The sequence below is a fragment of the Ischnura elegans genome, chromosome 3, assembly GCF_921293095.1.
Source record: "Ischnura elegans chromosome 3, ioIscEleg1.1, whole genome shotgun sequence".
Classification (NCBI taxonomy): domain Eukaryota; kingdom Metazoa; phylum Arthropoda; class Insecta; order Odonata; family Coenagrionidae; genus Ischnura; species Ischnura elegans.
This window is the reverse complement of record NC_060248.1, coordinates 63,877,941-63,901,401: the sequence shown is the minus strand read 5'-3', so window position 1 is coordinate 63,901,401 and position 23,461 is coordinate 63,877,941. Positions and strand designations below refer to the sequence as shown.

At 37.2% G+C, this 23,461-nt stretch overlaps 1 protein-coding gene across 2 annotated transcripts; it reads right to left on the bottom strand.

Moving 5' to 3' along the window:
- Positions 1-302: 302 nt before the first annotated feature.
- LOC124155924 (elongator complex protein 3) lies at positions 303-22,110 on the bottom strand. Of its 2 annotated transcripts, none has more exons than XM_046530150.1 (11): positions 22,023-22,110; positions 20,114-20,355; positions 19,822-20,025; positions 16,799-16,953; positions 15,302-15,524; positions 15,122-15,187; positions 9,556-9,773; positions 9,300-9,432; positions 6,139-6,266; positions 3,382-3,569; positions 303-456 (listed from the first exon to the last, which is right to left on the bottom strand). In XM_046530150.1, exons 2-11 carry the CDS (start codon positions 20,327-20,329, stop codon positions 380-382), a joined length of 1,608 nt encoding a protein of 535 aa, XP_046386106.1. In that variant the 5' UTR covers positions 20,330-20,355; positions 22,023-22,110; the 3' UTR covers positions 303-379. The 2 variants fall into 2 exon arrangements, with proteins under 2 accessions (XP_046386106.1, XP_046386105.1); XM_046530149.1 differs by lacking the exon at positions 22,023-22,110 and adding an exon at positions 20,631-20,798.
- Between the last annotated feature and the right edge of the window lie 1,351 nt (positions 22,111-23,461).

Here is a 23,461-nt window from a genome sequence, read left to right as displayed (position 1 = left end):
GTTGAGTCGAATCATACACAGTAAAATCAGGTTACAGGGTTATGACAGACAGAGTACAAAAATTTATTATGAATAGGCATAGAATTGGTAGGTTTTTGATATGAAGTGTCAAGTGATAGTACGCCATACATATCAACAGCCTCTATCATTTTCCTCCTGTTCCACTATCCCACACTTTCCATCCTAACTTAAAAAATTCATCTTCACCCAGTGACCAGGCCCCCAGTAAATATTACAAAATGAAAGACTTAAACACATGAACTAAATGTAACCACTCCCAAAAATGAAATAAATACTATGTATATAATAAAAAATTATTTAATAATATTTTATAAACACTTTGTACAGATTCACATGTCAAAGACTTCAAATGATGAACTTAAATTAAGGACTTGGACATATATGGCCCATCCAGATGATAACCTATTTTCCGATAGTAGTTTCTTGTTCCAACGCCTACATGGAAAATAAATATGCATATTGTTAGGATTACACAATAGCTTAGCTTGCAGGAGGTGATAATAATGTCTTCAGTAAAAAATATTACACACAAGAATAGAAGCATACAAATTACGGGTGAGGTTTTTTAGCAAACTAAATTACTCCATCCATTAAAAAAACATTCTGATAGAGTTTGAACTCTGAAATTTTATCTGGGCTCTAAATCAAACCACATTTCAATTACAAAACAATAATTTTGTATAAAAATTTTGTAACAAAGTTAATGATGCACATACAAACTTGAATTAAAAAGAGCTAACACAAATAAACAATGCATGAAGGCCCTGGCTGCTACCCTCTTTAATGATTTTTAATTATACTAATTATTCAAAAACTAGGTGTTTCAACATTAATAGTGGGGTTTCAATACCTTATAATATTTAATACAATTAACGTAAAAGGTGTGATCAAAAAAAGACTGGACCGATTTTATAACTTGTTTATTTTGACGGATACAGCTTAATCGATCTTGCATACCTTTGCCAACATTTCTTACAGCTCTCGAATCCTGCCTGCTAAGCTGCCTTTGGGATCCTCTTCAGGTCCGCCATACAATTAGTTTTAATGTCCGTAATAGAGTCGAGTCAGTGCCCTTACAAGACTTATTTTATCTTTGGAAACAAAAAAAGTTTGAGGGAGCCACGTCTGGAGAGTAGGGTGGCTGCGGGATCACGGAGGTTCTGGTTTTGGGGAAAAACTCTGTCGTGAACAGCATGTGAGTAGGCAAGCTATCGTAGTGGAAACGCCGTCATGAGGGACAAATTTTGATGGGACACGCGTCATTCCCAACATGTCTATCAAAATTGTCTGATAGGATCCAAAACTAATGTCCACTTCTTCGGTTACCTCCCTAACAATTAAACGGCAATTTGTCTGGACCAAATCGTTCACCACTTTGACATGGTTGGAGTCTGTCGATGTGGAATGCCACCCTGTTAGTAAATCTTCATCTGTCAAGCTTCTGCCAGTTTTAAAAAAACTGCACCACTCAAATCACTAGCTTTTTCTCAAAGCGTCATCCAAAATGGCTTACTGAATCATTTCAAAAATCTCTGCAGCAGTTTTGCAACAAGTTTGAAACAAAATTTCACTCATACACCCTGTTCCTCTAGCCCTTCATTGCTACCATTACCCACGACAACGAACGGGTTAAGACATGAACTGAAGCTGCTGCATAACGACTCAATGTAAACAAATTCAACACCTCTCGTATTAGTCGTCAGATATGTCCCACTTTTTTTTCATTTCGATCCATTGAACGGTTTGCACAGAATAAAATCAGCGCGATCATTTTTTGATCACACTTTGTACATCTAAAGGCCGTATCACACTAGCGACTGCGGCCGGCGCTGCGGCTGCGACCGCGACTGCGACTGGCCCGTCGACCAATCAGAGCGAGGCAGTCGACGCTGCGACTGCGACTCCGAAGAATAGCCGACCGGCTATTCTTCCGAGTCGCAGTCGCAGTCAATCAGAGAGCTCCATTTCAATCTCGCGCGCTTGCGGCAGACGTGTTTGTTTGTTTTGGTTACCGTAGCGAGGGAAGTTCAAGAAGGTTATAAGATAACGCTGAGATAATTTCGGATTTTTAAAGCGAAGATGGAAGCCCAGTATATTGGATATTGCACCCGAGTACACAGGTGAATGAAAATGAAGTACGTTTTAACATATTTTAGGAACATTTTCAACAATTGCTGCTCTCTATCTATTCTTTGGGCTTTCGTAAACAAACAAGCCACAAGCAGAAACGTTCATACGTGCGCATGCGCGTTCGTGGCGTCGGCCGCAATGTGTGATGGGGTGCAGTCGCAGCCGCAGCCGCAGTCGCGGTCGCAGCGGCGGTCGTAGTCGCTAGTGTGATACGGCCTTAAGTGTGATGATTAAAATGAAAGAGCAACTCCAAACGTTTTGTTTGTTGGAAACAATGCGCATGCTTCTGCAACAGTCTGTTAGAAAGCACTAATAGCAAAGATGGTGGACAGTGAACAGAAAGCTTTTTGTGTTTTCCAGTTTGCTAAGACTGAAACTGTGGTTACTGTGCAACGTGCATTCCATATTAAGTTCGTTTGTGAGCCTCCAGGTGTAAGTGACATCAGTGTATCCACTACCAGCTGACCTTTCGGAATTAAGAAACAGGATTGAAGCAGCTGTTTCAAAATTTACTCGAGAGACACTAATTATCATTTGAGAAGAACTTGCATATTGTCTTGATGTGTGCCATGCGATGAATGGTGCTAACATTGAACACTTGCAGGCTTTAATGTAGAACTGTTTCAGTTGGTCTTTCACTTGATGTATGAATAATAGCTGTGAGTTCAAGGTACTAAACATTAGAAAGCATTAAAACCCTGCTAGCCATTTTGTAACACCCGAAACAAGCCCTGAAGTATCCCCACATACCAATTATAAGGAAAAATCATAAGAAAGAGAAATTGCTTTCAGAGAAATAATTTTTTTTAATCTTATCAAGAGCTAATTTCTACCAAAATCATATTTAACAAATTTCATTCAATATTTTGAGGGCAAAAGTATGTACTGTATATCTCCGAACATAGTCCCCCCCCCTAATTTTGAGGATTCAGTTTCGGGATAAGTTAAAAATAATGCATTTGAATATTGTCCCCCCTTTACTTTTACGACGGGAATTTTTGGAAAAAAAGGGGTGACTATAATCAGACAAATACAGTATGTAAGCCCACAAAATAATCATGAAATGCCATCTCATGAGCCAGTATTTCCCAAAGAGAAAAATGTGAAAATAATAATTCCGAAATACACTGTGAATATGATAACATATGTCACTGACACTTTGGGAAATAAATAAATGGCTGACATGAGAGAATAAGTTAATCCTGAACCATGACCCACAAATCTTCTTACCTGATATAACAACTATTTTTGAGGACCCATGCTCTTCCCGTGCAATCCTTTCTGCTTCTTCCATCAACAGCATACCAAACCCTTGGTGCTGGAACCGAGTTGGATCACGAGGTGCACTCACTGGGACCACACTTCCATAAACATGCAATTCTCGGACAATGGATGCACCACAGCCTTTAAGTTCTGGTCTAAATAAATGAAATCCAGAGTAAGACTTCACTGTCACAAAAATGGTACTGATGTAATCCTCATTTAAAAAATCACCCATGCACTAACTGGTGAAAAAATAATTTTACTGAACTCATCTCGAGAACAATCACTTTCAAACCATATTTGGCTTATAATTTAAAAACAAAATCAACGCTATAGGCAAAGGCCACTGGAGGAAATCTTGTCAGAGGCGTTCACCTCTTTATAGCCACACTTTGGACCAAAAATAATGAGTGGCTTTACAACCTCCTATTAACGTTAATACTTCAAATATGTGCATCAATAAAAATTCTCCCAAGAATTAAAAGCATCATATAAATCATGCCAAAGGGAAATCATCACGTCTAACATATGAATGAAATAATACAAAAAATACATATTTGAGCATACAACCCTTAAAACAGGGGAGCCAATTAAAATTATATAACTCAATGGATCAATAGAATGACAAATATAATGTATACCAACATGTAGGAGAACATTCTTTAAAGTAGCTAAATATAATACAGCAGAGAAAAGAAAGAAATTTGCGAGTAAAATTATTTTGGCTCAGTGGACAATGAGATGATCATGTTAAGAAAGACACGCCGAAAAAAAGTATCGGTAACACCTCTGTAAAATCAGAAAATTTAGACAAATGGAATACAGTTTTGGCAATGATAAAATGGTATATTATTGACTCACGATTCATTCATCAATACCTCCAATGTCTTACACCTATTTGTATTTTTATCTGACATTTTTAGTAAAAAATGTACAAAAACTCAATTAAAACAGCTCTATCTGCATTAATCCCATATACTTCAATGCAACTAAAAGAAGAAGCAAAGAGATATCTTTGAGCTTGGTCCGAATTTCCATTATGGAAATCGTGTTATGCGATCATGACAGTAAAACTAGGCCCAAATAAACAAGTAAATACCTTGTGTAATATTTCTAAGCCTGCCATATGAACAGCGGTGAAATAAACATGAATGGCCAGGAGAAAAAATTCCCCAGGACAGGGAATTTTTTACAAGGCAATTCTCATAAATATCTTGTTTAACCTAATTGAATGTGTGAAAGAGCTAAAAGTGGCCTATTTTCATATGCTTACAATTAAGTGTGTCCATTGTTACAAGACCCTATACCAAGGCCAAAGCTCTGCTATCTTCTCAATTGTAAATATAGAACCAAGAGATTTCTCACTACATATATTGTGGTATGACATTACAAAATTGTCATAAAAATGTAAAAGAATTATTATCACTTTGCAAAATTGCATTAAATTGCAAGATCCAGAAATATTACATCAACAACAACAGAGATCTTAAAGCATCAAGAGAATAGATTGACTCAAGTGGGAGTTGAGCTAAACATTTTCCTAGCTCAAATCTAGAAAAGTCGAGAATGACACAGCCATATTTATATATGCACAATATAAGTTTGATATTCCATCTATTATCAATGCTCTCCTAAAAGAAAATAAAACTATACTTTCATGAATTGGATCGAAAAATATTTTCCCCCGGATTAATTCCTCCTCAAGTCTTCTCTTTCTTCACGTTTTCAATATTGTATGGCAAATGAAGACGACAAAACAAGGGGATGCATTAGCTTCATGCAATGTACATTTTGATGATTTGATTTTCCTATTTTTCAATCAGTGACTTTGACCACGAATACAAATTCATTCCTTGATTTTCATGATTATTGGATTCACATAATTATACTTCCAAAATGCAAATGGAGCCTGAAGATGTTACACAAAGTTAAGTCTAAGGTGGTATTTCAAAGAGCATGCTCAGCAAACTCTTTCCTAACTTATTACTCATCAAACTGTCCACTTCATATCTCATGATGCTTAATAATTCAAAGACTTCATGCAAACCAATAAGTCCTGTTTTTCTACGGCTGTAGAAAAACAGGAATTATTGGTTGGAAAATCTACCTTGCTAGTTGGTATTTGAAAATATAGCCTATTTTCCATTTGATTGGGAGAGGCAACAACAGGGGGGGCTATTTGAAGGGACTCACTCAGTAGTGAAATCCGAGAACCCCTTATCTGCTTCACTCCACCCTAAGATGCCCTCAACCCTCTCCACTTTGAGACTCTCCCCACTCCATTTCTGCCTAACAAAAGGCAGACTCGACACACCGACCGTTAAGAAGAAAAATTTGCTCTGTATTCAGGGCCCTTAAGAAAAACTCCTGCAAAACTCTTGAGAGAGTTTGACTTGCCCCCTGCCTCAGGGATAGATTATGGAAGTTATGTAGTTGTTTGGGGAGGGTAGTTCATTACTGCCTGCTGATCCTTGGTAATACACAAAACTTCTCAGTGATTATGCATCTGAGGTCCGATATGAGTGAATAATTAGCTTATACATATTCATCATATTTTTTAAACATTTTTTCATTAAGTTGATGAAATCATAAATTCCATCAAAGAAATAATATTACCATCTTTTCAATTTTTCCATAAATTACAGGGGAGGTTTGCCATCCCAACCCCACGACGAAATATGTACATATTCATATATAAGAAATTCAAAATAATCCCATGCATACCTATAGGTGTCATGAGAACATTTCCTCAACCTTAACAGTCCAACTAGAATATCTTGCTCAGGGTCTTCATATGATAGAAATGTTTCCCATCCTCCATTGGCACAATAATCTCTCCTTATTAACTCCACCTACAAATAAAAAATTTCTTTAATATTATGTGTAACAGTAAAGGCTAAAATATTTCCAAGCTGAAAATTCTCTACGTGCATGAAACAAATGGAGAAAAACCTCTAACAGTCTATGTTGCCCGGAGATAGCATTCAAAAATCAACTCAAAAATATCCTTTAGTGTGATTCAGTATGTTTTAATGGCTCTTAACAGAGTAAAAGCACGGTCGGAAAGGGGCAACCACTCACATTTGGGTGAAATGACCCATAGAAAATTACATAAGTGACACAGAAAAGCTCATTCTTAACCTGGATCCGCCCAATGTAACATAAATGTCACACCCTGTATCGCTCCACTGTAATGGCTCTTGCATCGTTCGGGCACGGTATATTGTTGTGTTTTATACCTTATAAGAAAGAGGAAGCTAAGTGCTTCAATTCAAGGTAAGAATTGTCAAGTGAGAGTGAAGACCTATCCTTTGAGTACCCCTGGTACTTATGCGCCTTCCCTAGACACTAAAAATGGACGTTCGCTTTGTGTAAATATTTAATTTTTTCATTAACTATATGCGCTACAGCGACAATTTTTGGTATGTATCAACATAATGATACAAAATTATTAATAATACATTAATATGTTTGGTATTGCTTTCCATTTCTGTAATAAACTCTGATAATGTTACTGTGACATAAATGTCACATTGGGCGGATCCCTATGCAAATCTTCAAAGTTTCGAATTTTATGCTCTAGTTAGAATTTATTCCATTTTCAACGTTTTTTCCTTCGTATTCCCGCCAAAAGACTTATTATTTATCAATTAGTCGATAAATTTGCATTTATTAACTTTTATTCCGGTAATTACTTTTGAATTAATTTTTTTAATATTAGGGATATCGATAGCTCAGAGATATTACACTGTGTGAAGCCAAATAGCTTCCGGAAAACAAAGACTTTGACGGAGTACAATATACCTTGAGCTACCAGGAGCAGCAATTGTCACTGATGAGGACATTGCAGATGACCAGGCTGGTGGACTTGTGGAAAATTTAACGGGAAGACAACTTCGGGCAAGAGTGGAGCCTGTTTTGCAGCTTGATAATGATAATACTAATGAATTTCAAGAGAAGTCCTGAAGTATTTCGGTACCAGTTAGATGTAAGGAAAAGGATTCGAAGTCAACGAAGCTTACATCACTTCTCCAATAGAAAAAAGTAAAAAGAGAAGCTGCCAATTTGCGACAAGAAGGTCATTTTGTAAGAAATAGGTTATTCCCCGAAACAGATCTTCCTGAATAGAGGGAAAAATTAGGTGTAGAAATTTTTTAAATAGTTTTTTCGGATGACATTCTTTTTTCTCATGGCAGAATTAGATAATTATACTACTTCTATTGTTTTTTCATCTTCTAGCATCAGTAAAGAGGAGATGAAAATTTTCATTGGGATTTTACTGTTATTAGGTTGTAACTGGTTTCCATCCAAGCGATGCTCCTGGGAAGATTCTGGGGGTGCTCACAACTCAATGCTTACCGTAGCCTAGCGAAGGAATAGGTTCTTTGTGATGAGTAGATACCTTCACTGTGCAGACAATACGATGCCCGACATAATAGACAAATTGTGGTAGCTTCGCCGTAGATCACTAAATTGAAAGAACGTTTCAGAGGGATTTTTCCCACTGAAAAAACTCTCTTTTGGCAGGAGTATGATTGTGGAGTATTTTGGTATCCATCCTTGCATGTAATTCATTCGGCGGAGGACAATCAGTTTTGGTGGTAATGGTGGAATATTTTCCTTGACTTTTGGATGTAGCTGTTCACAATCTGAAGCTGTTCACAATCTGTTCACGAGCGAAATCTGGTCATTGCATGTCACAATTAGAGATCAGGCGTGTAAAAGTGCAAACATTACTGACCATACATCGATGCAAAGGCAAGTATAGCCGCCGTACTACTTCATTTTCAACAGAGGCAGACAGTTAAATATGTTACGATGCTAATGATCAATTAGTCTCAAAAGATTGCGTCGCCGTGCTGGAGAACATTGCGCTTCCGTCAAATGCACTGCATGCGATGCATGAAATATGGACAAATATTGCTTTACTACTTACCACTCAAAATGGTACGTATACACCGGCATTGAACTCTAAAGCAATCTTTAGTTTACATGAAACAAATTGATTCAATTTTAATTCAATTTTATAAGGTATTACACCCTTATATGTTGTGAGAATATTTTTCAAACATGTATATTTATTCTATGTATTTTCCAAAATTGGGAAATGCATTTTCAACTATTTTACTTATTAGCCATGTAAAAATATTATTTAAACGTACCTTCAACAAATCCATTGATTGTGTCAATTCAAGGTTCTGTAATTTCATAACACTACTGCCGAAAACTTAAATTTATACATAAATTTAAAATAATTTTTCTTGATGTGTATTTGACAAGTTTATAATATAAACATTATAAATTTAAATATACCCCAAACTTGTGAAATAGCATTGAAAAAATCCAAAACACTTCTACATCTTAAAAAATCACAATTTACATCGAAAAATTTATGAATCGCGGGCAATGGAACTCTGAAAATTATTGCTAAATTTTTAAACAATTTACTTTAAATTTAAACAAAATCTTGAAAATAGTGTACGTAATTAATAATATGTTTTTCTAGTGTTTTTTATAATTTAAATGAACAGTGCAGCTCAAATGCGAAAAATATTTGCTTTTTCTGGGGAAATATTACCTTGCACCAAAAGACAACAGATCCGCCCAATATGACATTTATGTCACAGCCTGTATCTCGGAAACTACACAACCGATCAACGAAATATTTTCAGAATGTAGTAAAAATGAGACCCTTACCATTCCCCTAGAATATGAATTATTAATCTCAAAAAAAATATTTTGGGCGGATCCAGGTTAAACTATAAAACCCGATTATTTAAACTAAATTCAAATAAATATTTTCACCATACCGTAAACACTTGACATAACAGTCCACCACATTATCAGCATTACTTAACAGTATGTTAAAGTCACAGAACACCCACCTCATGAGGTCTTATTTTCTGATGTATTTCTTGGATGCCCACTTCTCGAGTTCTCACATCCCTACATTCCACTCCGAGTTCCTTCATACGTGCTAGGGCCAATTCTCTCAAGTTTCCATGCTCAACACCAGAGCTGAAAATTTTTGACATGATATAAAAATAGCCGTATTAATCAAAAAATCAACGTAAAATATTTTTAAATTATTGTATCCCGACGAAGGGCTTACATGACTTCTCCTTGTTAGACAAGACTCACCTTACAAGTGGCATTGGAATATCCCTTTGAACACGGTACACTCTGGTCCATGGAGGAACAAGGGCTAATATTCTTGCTATCAAATCAACTAAGGTCGAGGGAGGATAAGATCTGTATCTTCCTGTTTGCCAAAGTTCATAAAGGCCTGTCCCTCTAATAACTAGAGTGGGATATATTTTAAGGCCATCCGCTCTGAAGGCAGGATTTTCAAAAAATTCCTGGAAGGATCAGAGACAGGAAATTAAATAATCCAACACCACAAAATTTCCAAAACATCACGGGTAAAACTGTGTACAATGGGATAATTTTATGACAGATTCCTCAAATACAGAAACCAATTTTCAATGTGGCCATAGAATGTGATAACATTTCACTAGACTGACTACTAAGTACAAGAGGCCTGTGAGTTGCACAGCCACCTTTAAAAGAATTTGGTGGGGATTGCAATGTTTAATGTTGCATGATTCAGACTGCTGAAGTACACCCAGGTGACAAGAGATGGTCATTCGGATCAAAGACTTTACAAGAGAGATGGGTCGGTTCCGGTACCCGGTTCTTGGTACTGCCGGTTCTTGGCTGTGGAACCGGTACCAAACTGGTCGCATTAAGTTGGTACTCTGGAATCGGCTTGAGACAGTGGCGAGGATTTGAATTTGGCGCCCAAAGCCAAAATGGCCTGCAGCATATTTAAGGCCAACAAGTGAAAAGAGATTTTTAAAAACACATACATTACTTTTCGATTGCAAGGCTTCCACTTTGTTTTTTAAGAGTTGCTTGTTAATTCGTGCATTTAAGGGTTCGTCAGTTTGTCGCTCTCGCCAACATTGTAACATTTCTGTAGCCAAGGCCGCTTTCAAATTAGCAGACTAACAGGCCGCAGGCCACTGTGTTTCGGTTCTTTCAACTTACCATCGGTCTCTATGGACGTCTTCAAATGAGTCAAATCGCAACATTGACAGCACTTTGCCCATTTGGCCTGGCGATGCGCCGTCTAGGGCATGAAATACACCCATGTCTCGTATAGCGCAATTTCGATTAGCGCAATTTCGATATAGCGCAAATTCGTTCCTCGGGGAAACATTGCAACGCAGTGTAGCCTAATCACATATCTTAAACGCTCTTGTGATAAAACGTGAACTTGCGCTAAGTACACACGAAATTTCTATCAATTTACGCATATTAATATTATTTCTTGCCTCAAATCTTCTTTTTTGGTCATATATTAATCGAAATTCATTGCTGTGCAATTGCCAAAAGTATTACTCGTCATTGGGTCCAGATAGCCGGCCTACCGAAGTAATTTATCTCGTCTCCTTAACAGAATGATAATAAATAATTTAGATCGTTAATTAAGCGTGGGGCTAGTGGAAATGAGTTTTTTTTTCAGCAATACGATTTGAGACGTATTTTTGCCGTCGTAGGTTACCGGGCGATTGACTTCCAGGTAGAGTGTCTACGCTAAAGCCTTCAAGGTCATCGGTATTCACGGGGGAGAAATGGAGCGGTGGCCGAGTTGCGCATGAATAACATCGACACATAAAAGGGTCCGCTATAGAGTCTCAAACACAATGGCTTCGTTCCCTCCCCCCAGTCTTAGGCCTTCTGCGTCTTAGGAATACAGTTCAGCAGAAGAAGGTGATTTAGATAGAGCCATACAGAGTAAAAACCAAGAGAATATGGCAAAAAATAGGAATGCGTGTAGAAAAATCAAGAATTTATCAAGAAAAACCATAAACCTAGAAGAGGACTTGAGAGAGGTCAATTGCTTTGAAAATGGAGAGCGTCAAAGCGATATTGCGCAGAAGTTTAAACTCACGATGCCTTATTCTGAATAAAGACGAAGCTAAAATATCAGTGACCTCAGCCGCACTAACTTCAACCAAGCGGTCTACACATACGGAAAGTTCATGGTGAATCAGCACAAAAAGACGAGAGTGGTAATCGCTCCGAGACATTTAGTAAAAGCTCTGGTTGGTTCCAGAATTTAAACGGCAAGCAGGTATTTTCAGTGCGGCGATATCAGGTGAATCTGCAAGTGTTGATAGCGCAGCCACCACAACATTTTCTAATGAACTCCAAGCTGTTATTGAAAGTGGCTCCTTTCCCCCTCAACTAGTTTTTATTGTTGACGAGACGATATTCTTTTGGAAAAGAATGCATTCTCGTTCATTCATTTTCAGGGAAGGAAAACCTGGGTCAGGTTTCAAGGCATTTAAAGACTGTTACACGTAGCTGCTAATGACTCGGAGGACTTCAAATTAAAATGATTTATCATTCATAAACTCCGCTGGCTATGAAATGGCATTTAAAGTAGCATGTTTTAAACTATAAATATTTATAGAAATAACGTTTTCTAAGTCTTTTTATGGGAATATAGATGTTTTAGAAGAAATTCAATACCCAAGATCTATGCTACCAGGAACGCATCCCTATCTTCCCTATGTTAAAACGCTCTCGTATAACGCAAATTCGTATAGCGCAAAGACCCCAAGGAACGCATCCCTTGTGCTATACGAGACATGGGTGTACAGACAATGCTACATTAAGTCCGATTTCAGATGAAACGCTTTTTCATTGACGTTTGTGAAATTCAGGTAGCCTTCAGACAAGACGACCAGAGACGACTCTCTGCAATTCTGTGTGCCGTGCCATGAACGGCGGACGGCGGAAAATTGTTTCGTCTGAATGTGGTCTTACGATTGAACTCTTATACAGTAATTCTTAGACATACGAACAAGATGCGCTCCAAGAGCTTGTTCGTAAGTTGATAAATCTAAGCAAGTCATCGAAAGGTGTTGTTATCCTGCATAATGCAACACTGCATTACAATTTTGCGCCAACTCACGGCCGCCCAGTTTATCCATCGTATCGCTGTACTGGCATGTTGAGCAGTTAATTGTAGAGGTTATAAGAACTGTAACACTGAAGCATGCGACTAAGTTGTCAATTTTGGAAACATTTTAAGCTACATCGCAGAATACAAAATATACTTCGAACTGACTCCCAAGTCACAACAAATTAACCGATGATGTCGTCAGAAGTCGAGGGAGTTTCTGTATTGCAGCATTCCCACTCAATCTAAGTTATAAAATTCACGGTTTTTTCCAGGTTTTCACGGTCTAAACGTCGTCAAATTCACGGTTTGTTGAGAAGCCATTTTAGGCAGAAATATTGACCACTTAACAATCACCGGTCGCACATTCACTTAAAATTTAACAAACGCAACAGAAGCTGTGAATGCAAACGCAGCAATCAAAGCGCTATCTCTCCTGAAGTCACGTATCGTTTGCAAAATTCAGCTCCGGCCAAAAGTTGTGAGTGGGAAAATAGAGGGACCAGGGTGCCAGGGAAGTTAAGAAGTGTCTGGATTTTCGCAAGTGTTAATGAACACTTTGGTTACCATGTTGAATTAAAACTTTTGGGCTATGTCGCCGCGTCAGATTTTGGGTGGCCCCAACGTTTCCCGACCGATGCTGGTCGCTTTCTCAAGGGAATCTGAAGAGGTGGGATTTAAAATTGGTATATATAGGTATACGTGTCAGGTGGTGGGGGGAGGGGAGTGAGAGGTTGGAGGAGTAGGTTGTCGATTATTTTTGCCGATTACGGGTTGCCAAGTACGGCTGATTTTACCACCTCTTCAGATTCCCTTGAGAAAGCGACCAGCATCGGTCGGGAAACGTTGGGGCCACCCAAAATCTGACGCGGCGACATAGCCCAAAAGTTTTAATTCAACATGACGAGCACCCGCGAAAGTTTTAACGAAGGACTTTGGTTACCTGTCTTATGGCTTTGGTACAGGCTTGAGGTCAATGTGTTGTCATGGCACACGGACCATAATAATTGCACCTCGAATATAAGTGTGCAGTGTCTGCGTGTCACCTTGAAACATGATCGACGTTTTTCTTTTGTTCCGTCAATCGTAGTTATAAAATCAATTTTGAGAGATTTTTAAGGTTTTACGACGAAATTCACGGCTATTTCCAGGTTTTTTCACGACACACAAAATTCACGGCTTATTCACGGTTTTAAGGTTTTCACGGTTGAGTGGGAACCCTGGTATTGATTCTGATGATGTGCAGTATATAAACTGGGCTCCAAGCATATTCCGCGTGGCCCTTCAAAATTAACATCAACCACTCCTGTTTTCAGTTAACGCCTGTTCATGGCAATATTTCTGCCAAAAAAAGAATAGATTAGACCCAGAGAGGGTTAAAATGTTGAATTTTTAAAATCAAAACTTGGAGAAAGTACCAGTGGCTGCCTGATGTAATGTAACATATTGGTCCATCATGCAATCTTTAACATCGTGTTATTTAAACTCTTTTCCTAGGCAAATAAAATTATGGAGACGATCTTAAGTTTTTTTACAGAGCTTTCCCGTTTATTTACATTTTTAGTGAAATTATTTTCATTCACTTCTTGTGGTTGTTCATTTAAATTTGCTAAAATTTTTCAGATATAAGAGTTTATCCTTGAAACCGAGAAACGATTGGGGAGAACCGGACCAGTAACGAGAACCGAAAAAATTTAAGAACAGACTCATCCTTACTTTATAAATATTCATCTTGTATAGCTATGGGTTGAGCTAATGGAATATGAGTATTTCAATGACCATGATTCTAAAAAATACATAATTTGGTTTCCTGTGCAGCAGATTTCTTTTATGATGCAGCTCAATACAATTAGGTTCATAAAAATACAGTTTCAGAATATCTGAGTCCTAGGAGTGAACCTATATAAAATTCAGCAGAGTTGGCAATCCATCCTTTGATGAACTATACTTTAGATTATTACCTTTGCTATTATGTGACACAATATTCTCAAAGGACTCAAATATAGTCTCTGTCAAAGAAGTGGAATCAGTGTTAGAGCGTAGGTTTCCGCGGCGATGGTTTGATCTCTGCATTTCTCCAGGGTTTTCTTCCGCGTCAGATTGTTGGTTGACAACAGTTTCGCTGGCTATCCTGCCAGCGTCTTCAGATCGAAGACCTTCGACCTGAAGACGCTGGCAGGATAGCCAGCGAAACTGTTGTCAACCAACAATCTGACGCGGAAGAAAACCCTGGAGAAATGCAGAGATCAAGTGGAATCAGGTTGAGTGATGCATAAAATATACCCTGGTATATTAAAAAAATATAGTCTTTTAACAAACACTCCATTTTAACATAAGACATGAGTTGTTTCCAAGTAATGGGATATTTTGATCTTCTTGTGCACCGCTTCCCCATCAAAAACTCAAAGAGTTGATATTGATGGTGAAAAACACTATTCTGATATTACTTCACAAAAACAATACAAACATATGATGCACATGATGTATGAACATATGATGAATTCTTTGAGGATGCCTCGCAATTAATGTAATATATATATGTATTATAATATATTGTGAGTTTCTTTGTACTTTTGATTTGCTTTTTATGTTTTCTTGATAGGTCTTATATAAGTATATTCATATCTTTTCTGTGACCAATAAAATATTATTATTATTATTATTATTATCACTTCTAGCAGTTAAAAAATTGACCCACTGCATTACTATGAAAGATTATAAATATCTACTTACAATGAACTGTTCCACATCACGCTCAAGATCAACATTTGGCAAATCAGGCATCATATGGGCTACAACCTATAAATATAAAAATTGATGGTTATGCTTAGAAGTGACTTCAGCCACTAAAGATGTAAGTTCTTGACAAGAAACAAGAAGCATATGTGATTAATAACTTTACTCAAAATTCACCTTAAAGCCTGCATCCTTGGCCATGCTGAAGCTTTCGCAAACAGCACGAACAGTGTGGCCACGGTTTGTGTCTCGGGCAACATCTTCATACACTGACTGCACACCTATTTCTAGCCTAGTACAACCATACCGTAAAAGATCACTCAAATGCCTCCTCAAGCAATAATCTGGACGAGTTTCAATAGTTATTCCTATGCACTTGGTTTTACTCTTTTCAGAAAATCTGCAAAATACATTTTAAGGAAGGAAATGGCAAATTAGAAACTTAATTTCTCAATATGACCATCTATTATTACATTACATCAAACCATCTGAACATTATCATTCATTCTGAACATTATCCATCATCTGAACATTACATTACATCTATTATTACATTTTATGATTGGATTAAGAGCTACCTCTTTAATCGCTATCAATTCGTTAGGTTAGGTCAAGTCAAATCTGAGGCATACAAGGTAACTTCTGGAGTTCCACAGGGCTCCCACTTAGGACCTTTGTTATTCAACCTATTCATTAATGATATTGGTCTCAGTATTAGTCCATCTCAATACTTGCTTTATGCTGATGATTTAAAGATATTTGCCACTATTAATTCACCTGATGACTGCTTTAAGTTACAGAGGAGTTTGGATGGATTGATAAAATGGAGCGAAGGTAATGCAATGGCTTTGAATACTGACAAATGTTTTTACATATCATTTAACCGGGGGTCAACATCCATCACCTACTTATATTCTTTAAAGGGTCATTCCTTAAAGGAAGTTAAGTTCATAAAGGATTTAGGGGTCCATAGCTCAAATATCAAGAACAAGAGCCTGAACACATTTATAAATTAATTAATTTACAAACTATACCATGAAGACCAGAAATCCAGAAAAACCAGAAATCCAGAAAAACCAGAAATCCAGAAAAACCAGAAATCCAGAAAAACCAGAAATCCAGAAACCCTTTGGTCCCAAGCTTTCAGGATTTGAGGTCCTCCACTGTATAAGTTAATTCTTTAGAATAGAACATAATTCAAATCTTAAAATAAATATTTCAAATTTTTTTCATAGAAATAACAATTACACAAGGGGGTTGATAAGTCATGGATTTTAGAAAATAAAATGTAACACCAAAATAGTGTTGAAGTTATTATGTTAAAAACAACTTGAATTCCTGAGCTTATTGTTTGATCCAGAGATGGCGCTGCAGCGCCGATTTTGTTGTTATGTACGTTACTAAGAGAGTCAACAAACAGAGGGAGCCTAGAAAAGGAAAAGACTAGTATCTGCAGCTAAAACAGAGTTATTGTAATGTTTCTTTAATAAATTAATGAGCTCAAGTATATAAATTTCAATAAATAGCATTTAATTGGCCTCAAGCAGATAACATCCCTCAGTAAAAAGAAAGCTTTTGAAGTAGCAAGCATGGCATTTGGTTCTCAATGATGACTGAATTCATATTGACAAACTAATTTAAAAATCAATATGATACAACGTGGAAAGAACTTACTTCACAGCCTCCTCCACAGTGTGACTGGTGTGTCCAGATAAGGCATCATGAAGATTTAGGATAAAATAATCTCGGTAATCGTCAGGTAAACACATAAATGTACCACCCATAACAATGAATTCCACTTTATCAACACTATGGCCCAATTGCTTCAGCTGAAAGGAAAAAATAACATCACACAAAGCTGTAAAGTAAGCATTTTTTAACATTCCAAAAAAACCATAACTCTCATCCCATCAGGGAACTAATTTCAAACCGATGAAAGGAAGTTTTTGTAACACGACTATTTTAAAACACTGGAAAAGTTCATACTTCAAAAATCATTTTACCTTCTCCTAATACTTAACAATTTTGCGCCGAATGCCTCACCTGTGCGGCGAGGATTTTCTTCCCTAAACAACGAATGCCACACCAGTGCGTTCTGAATGTTCTTACCCTAACCAACGAATGCCGCGCCTGTGCGGCAGAGGTCGAAAAAAGTGACCGTCGCGGACACAATTGACCCACGGACGCGGTCGCCCCTCACGATCCGCCTTAGCGCGAGCCCAGTCCCATCTTCGGCTGCTCAGGTAGACCCTCTCCACGCGGTCAACTACTGTTATTTGCAGTGTGTTTTCCAAAAAAATTTTTGTTGCTTACTTTTGAAATTCAATGCTAGAAATGAATTCATCTTTTTTTGCTGACCACATGGAAACTTAAAACAAAATTCTAACGTTAATCTCAACGGAGTTATAGAACAACAAGTAAATACATCAAATCCATCTAAATCAACGTTAGAACTTCGTTTAAAATTTCTGCACGCTCAGAAACAAAACACAAAATTCATTTTGAATGTAAAAAAATCGGTGCGAGCAACAAATATTTTCATATATTTTGCATTAACATTTTAGCCAGTTGACCGCGAACTCGTGCTAGGAAGGGGCTTTTAATCCTATTAGGGTCTGGGACAGAGGCAAAGGAAAGGGATCGGCGCCCTCTGAGTTGGGTCCAAAAAAGGTTAGGGAGGAAGCCACTGCCTTCAGTTGACGCGAAAAGGCTTCGTACAAGGGAGTAAAGAAAACTTTCAAGAGACTCGTATTGAGGAAGAATTTCCCTGAACCAAGGTCCGGCACGAAAGGGTTAACCCACACACCCTGGAGTATTTTTAGTGCAAAACCCTCATGAGCTTTTCTGCCATGTGCAATGAGCTCTTACAGTGACATGAATGCCCATACTTCAGTATATTGGCAGTGCAGCCCAGACTTGCATTAACATTCATCAGTTTTAATGGTTTAAGAGTGATTCTTAATATACACTTTCTAAAACATGATTTATAAAATAGTCTAAAATTGTCTACAAGTAAAGAGCAAACAGATATGAATATGCATAGGCACGTGCCCCCCCCCCCCTCCCAGACCCTTAAAGAATACGCAAGATTTTTAATACGGTCCCATTATCATTGCGTTCGTTTTGTGTTACAAGGTATCCTTGTGCCTCCCCCAGAACAAAATCCAGGATACTGCCTTGCTTGTGCCCCCCCCCCCCCCCCCCCCAGAAAGAAATCCTGGATCAGCCCCTGTTAATATGTATTACTCATCACCTTGTTAAAAGAAATTTGAAGGGATTTTTTTCAAATGATAGCTCAATTTAAAGTAAAATTCTTTTGACCAAATCATTTGCATTAATTTTCATTGATCCTCCCACAGGACATAAGTAAAGTATTGTACTGCATTGGGCGAATCAAGGTATTAATTTGTAAATGATAAAAATTGGAATAATTTCTATGAAGCCAAGTTCGGGAAGATGCACTCTATATGCCTGAGATCTACGTAAGCTAAGCTTGCCTATTTTCATGTAAATCCTTTTTCCAGCCATTTTCACATTCTTGTCAATGCTCTGTCTCTTGACTTTCAAATATGAGGGGACGGAGCAAGTTAGTGATTCTACAGCAGTAGGGGTAAGTTGGAGTCCATTTGACAAAGATTACCACAAAAATATTAATTTAAGGAAAACTAAGATGAATATGTTACTGAAGTTGGGACAGTTGGCTTTGAAATGAAACGAAGCTTGCAATGAAGAAGAATAAAAAAGCGGAGGTCCAAGCTCCTCTAGCACTACTTGATCCACAGTGGAGTTGAATGGATTGCTCACGGGACTCTTCACTTTGACGCTAAGATGGTCCCTACATGTGGGATGCGGGATCGCAGGTGGCAGTCACAAGCTGTTCAAGAAGAAGAGAAATAAGGTGGCCAAGAATGCAAGGGAGGGACAATGAGTAATAAAAGGCTTTGAAAGTGAGGGTTTGAGAAATATCAATTATACTAGGGACATACCTAAGCATAACAAGTGGTGAGCAACCTATGAACCTGGCCCAAAAGATGTTACTTCTTGACAAAAAAGACAACTATGTATGCAAAACATGCCAATCCAGGTGGATGAACAATAACATGAATCCAGAAGAAACCACTGTATTGTATTCACTGAATTCACTTTATTCTCTAGCAGGGTCTCCTACGCAGCTATGGACAGAAGAATGTCAACCTTTGAAATAACCATTTCTTTATACTATTTCTTGCAAATGCAATCACCACGGCATGAAACAAAGTGGAAATTTTGATTATTAAATACCTACCTCGTAGAAGTGGAATTTATGGTTAAAAAATTCTTGATACTTTATAATTTTCTAACAAGCAAATACGGAAACAAGATACAATTTCTTTTCCAAAGCCTATATCCAAAACTTGCAAATAAATATAAATTATCACATAAACGCACGCCTTAAATGAGCAATATAAAACATGAAAACACTATAAAACATTGGAAAGTTTGAAATTTTTAAATATTTAGTCGTCGTAATGCTGACATTGCTAATCATTTGAGGAAGGAAATTATCTATTTCACGAATACTAGAAACGCGCTCACATCGGCTAAATTTATTAACTTTTATATAAATAAAAAGATGTGTACCATTGACCACAAAGCGAAAACATGAACTTTTCATAATCTTAAAATAAAACAGTACTATGTAATAAATTCGACATTACCTGGTCAACTCTATTGCGAGTTTGAATGAAAGGGTCATAGCGTGCTCGTATGGCTCGCATTGAAGTAGGTTCATAACCAGTGTAAGATTGAGTGGAATACTCGAAATCTGAATCAGGCCCGCCAGGACAATAAACACATATATTTCCGGTCATGTTAATGTGAGGACATCGATGAGGTTTGCACATCACAGCAACCACTGCTATCTGAAAATGAAGATACATGATGCTGCGAGCACAATAACGACCGCGATGGTTGAAATATTATTTTAAAAAAGGCAATAAACTATCTCACCCCACTAGCTGTTCTAATCGGCTTGGCTCTGAGTTTAGGAAGAAGAATTTTCTTCGACTCTGCTGGGACTGCAGCGATAATGTCCACAAGTCGAGGAGATGTTTCCAATTCATACTTAGCGGAAATTCTGGTCTTCAGCTTGTTTAAATTTACATCCTTGCCTTCTCGGTGGGCTTTCAGAAGCTCCTGTATGATTTCTGCGATTGTTATTATCATCCTCTCAGATTTACTTACTTGACAATCTGTAATGAAGCGAAATCGCTACTTCACCATCACTAAAGCAACTATTTATTCATGGTTAACAATGGTATAAGTTCACTACCTCCACTAAATCCTAAAGACAAATAAAATGAACGGAAAAGGTTTCTGAATATAACGGCCAAGAACATATCTTAATGTATGTCCATGACTTGGGCAATCATATTTACCATGTGAGCTCGAGTTTGAGCCATACTCACTGAACTTTACTAAAGAAATCGTAACACCAATACACAGAAGATTACATTGGTAATTTTACCTTTCGAATTCCTCCCCATAGCTGATTGATAAGTCAAATTAAAGGCAAAATATTAAACACAATACAGGTGATACCCGTGTTTATGTTTTCTGACCCACACCTTCTTCGTGCCTTAAACAAAAGAAGACGACAACACGAGAAGATAAAAATGCGTAGCAAAACAATTGAGCTGTGACTGCCGCAGGTACGATTACAGAAGATCTACACTCTATAGTAAATATAAATACTCTATAGTAATATAAACTCTATGACAATATATTTATCGGATACCTTTAGTATATAAGGGCCATGCCTTTAACCATGATATTGTTTCTCATACAATATTCCACGTGTTGAATTAATGATTCATATTACGCCATTATTTTGAGGTAACTCGGTGGATCCATTACTCAAGGGGAACCAGTTTATGAAAGAAAATACACCTAGAAGGCTTCGTGTATGCTCTCCTTTAAGACACCTATGTACCCGATAAATTCATATTGAACTAGAGCAAAACTTTTTTGTTAAGCGCGTATTCCCGCTTAAAATTACTTCTTTCATAACGAGTTTTGCTTCTTGACAAAAGTAAAATCACATAATATGTAAATTGAACGAAATGCAATCTCCAACCTACAAGGTTCAATAACCTACGTAACGGCACCGTATCAATCTATGAAGCACCCTTTTCCGGGCAAATGCATGTCATTCCGCATTTCTCCAATTTTTATAGTCATACCTAGCGGTAGCGGTCATACAAAGCGGTGGCCAGAGGAATGAAGGACTTAAGTCTCCCCGTGAGTACCCTTACTGGAGCGTATTACTTACAGCTAGCTTTGCCAGCACCAAAGATTTCGGTGATTTACAGATTCTTACAAGAATAGTTCCTGCCGCACCTAGCCACCGTTAATTATGGATATCCCTCTACAATTTCACCTGAAACTTATAATGCAGTTGCCTCCTATCATCAATGCAAGATTTTTCATATTAACAGGCCAAAACCCTAGCTGCTTCGTCTCCTATTGAAGTACATTTCTGAAAATTTTGTTAATTCATAAATATTCAGTCCACTGTATGACAAAAATTTTCAATTAAGGTATCAATTGCAGTATTCTTCAGATTGTAAATGGACTTTAAGTACACACGAAAAATCCTCAGCTTAATGATGAACTATTTTATGAGTGACCTATTTTATGAGTGTAATGAGGAACTTCAGAGGAAAAGAATAATTCATATATTTTTTTCAGAAATGAAGAGGTACCCAACACGTGAAGGCTTTTCAATACTTCAAAGTATTGGAGTACTACCAAATTCATTAATTAATAGTAGTAAGAATTTTCTTTTCAGAAAAAAATTAAATATTTAAAAGCTCACACATTCAGTGGAGGAAATTGATGTCAGTCAACTATGTATTACCTACTAGCTAATGAAAATCGTCACGAAATGCATAACTTCTGTGAAGATAAAGGAACCATTGTTCCATCTTGGGGCTGGTAATTTTGAGACAGATAATTCATGCTCTTTTTGCCTCTCATAGCACTGATGTCATCCTCTAAACCAGTTTTCAGGTACTCAGCATCAGGCCAACAGTTCAGTTAGCAAGATTATATAGAAGTGTCATGGCTGGTCATCAGTGTATCATGCATTAAAATGAATGAGTCTGGCTATTGCAAAGGAGCTCCTTGAGGAAAAAGGTGAGACAATAAGACATAGGGATTACAGAGAAAAAAATTTTGATGCAAGAAAAATCGAAAAATTTAACTTGCCTATTGTCAAGGCCATAGCCAGGGGAGGGATCAAGGGGGATTGATCTCCCCTGAAATGAAAAAAAATTAAATAGATACTTCATGCTCGCTTGGTGCTCACACGACGATATTATACAGCAGCGCAAGGACATCCAGTAGTCCAATGCGACTTAAGTCAATAATTATCTAAGCGAATTTGTAGGTGCAGTGTGTGAAATAATAGTGCTGTGAATTAGTAAAGAGGTGAGTGACTTATGAGCCTCCTGAGGGACCGCAGAATTAACATTGACGCAGAGGAGTTAATTTGGCCGCTGCCAAAAAAGCTAGAAGGCTAAATTCATTTTTATAATAATATTTTTATATATTCCTTTAAGGGTTTATAATAAATATGTATATTTAACCATATACGCTATTTCATTTATCTTATAAAAATAATTTTGTTTGCCTACTATTCCCCCAAAATATATTTTCTGGCTACGGCCTTGCCTATTGTGGATGATAATAGTAAGATAACTGCTACAGGGTTCATGCCAACTTTACGTTTAACCATCCGTCAGATGTGTCACATTTTGGAACACTATTTGTCGTGTGGCATCAAACGGACACCATTTTGGAATGGTTAAACAAAATTCCTGACAGTAGAAATAACTGTTTTAACTACAATAAATCATTCATTGAATACAATTTTATGTATGGACATCAAATTTATGCATAATAATGATTGAGATATTTTTATTAATCAAAAACTGAATACTACTTATTTTGACATTTCTTGGCGTTTCTTTCACTGAAACTATATCAGCACGTTTCACTTGGACGGTAAAGGCAAACATATTTTCCAGTTTCGCAGTACAGATTTTGGTAATAACCTAGCAAATAATTTAGACTACAGGGATAATTATTGATTTTGGATTATTGATTGAGCGTTTAGTTGAAATTGAACCAAAATATCTCCTATCATATTGGAAAGTTATTATTCAATACAACCATTTGTTATGTGTACGTTTACATTTAATGTTGTGCATCTACATCAATGCAATGAGCCACCATTAAAGCATGTAGCAGAGGGGAAAGCAGTGTATTATACGCCTAAGTTCACTCTAATTATGT

What these genes read in the sequence shown, in the direction of transcription:
- LOC124155924 (XM_046530149.1), bottom strand. An exon ending in GTGATGTGGAACAGTTCATT is followed by an intron (nt 9,774 to 15,121) that starts GTAAGTAGATAT and finishes TGATCCTTCCAG; the next exon opens with GAATTTTTTGAAAATCCTGC. An exon ending in TGTTCTCATGACACCTATAG is followed by an intron (nt 3,570 to 6,138) that starts GTATGCATGGGA and finishes TCATTTATTTAG; the next exon opens with ACCAGAACTTAAAGGCTGTG.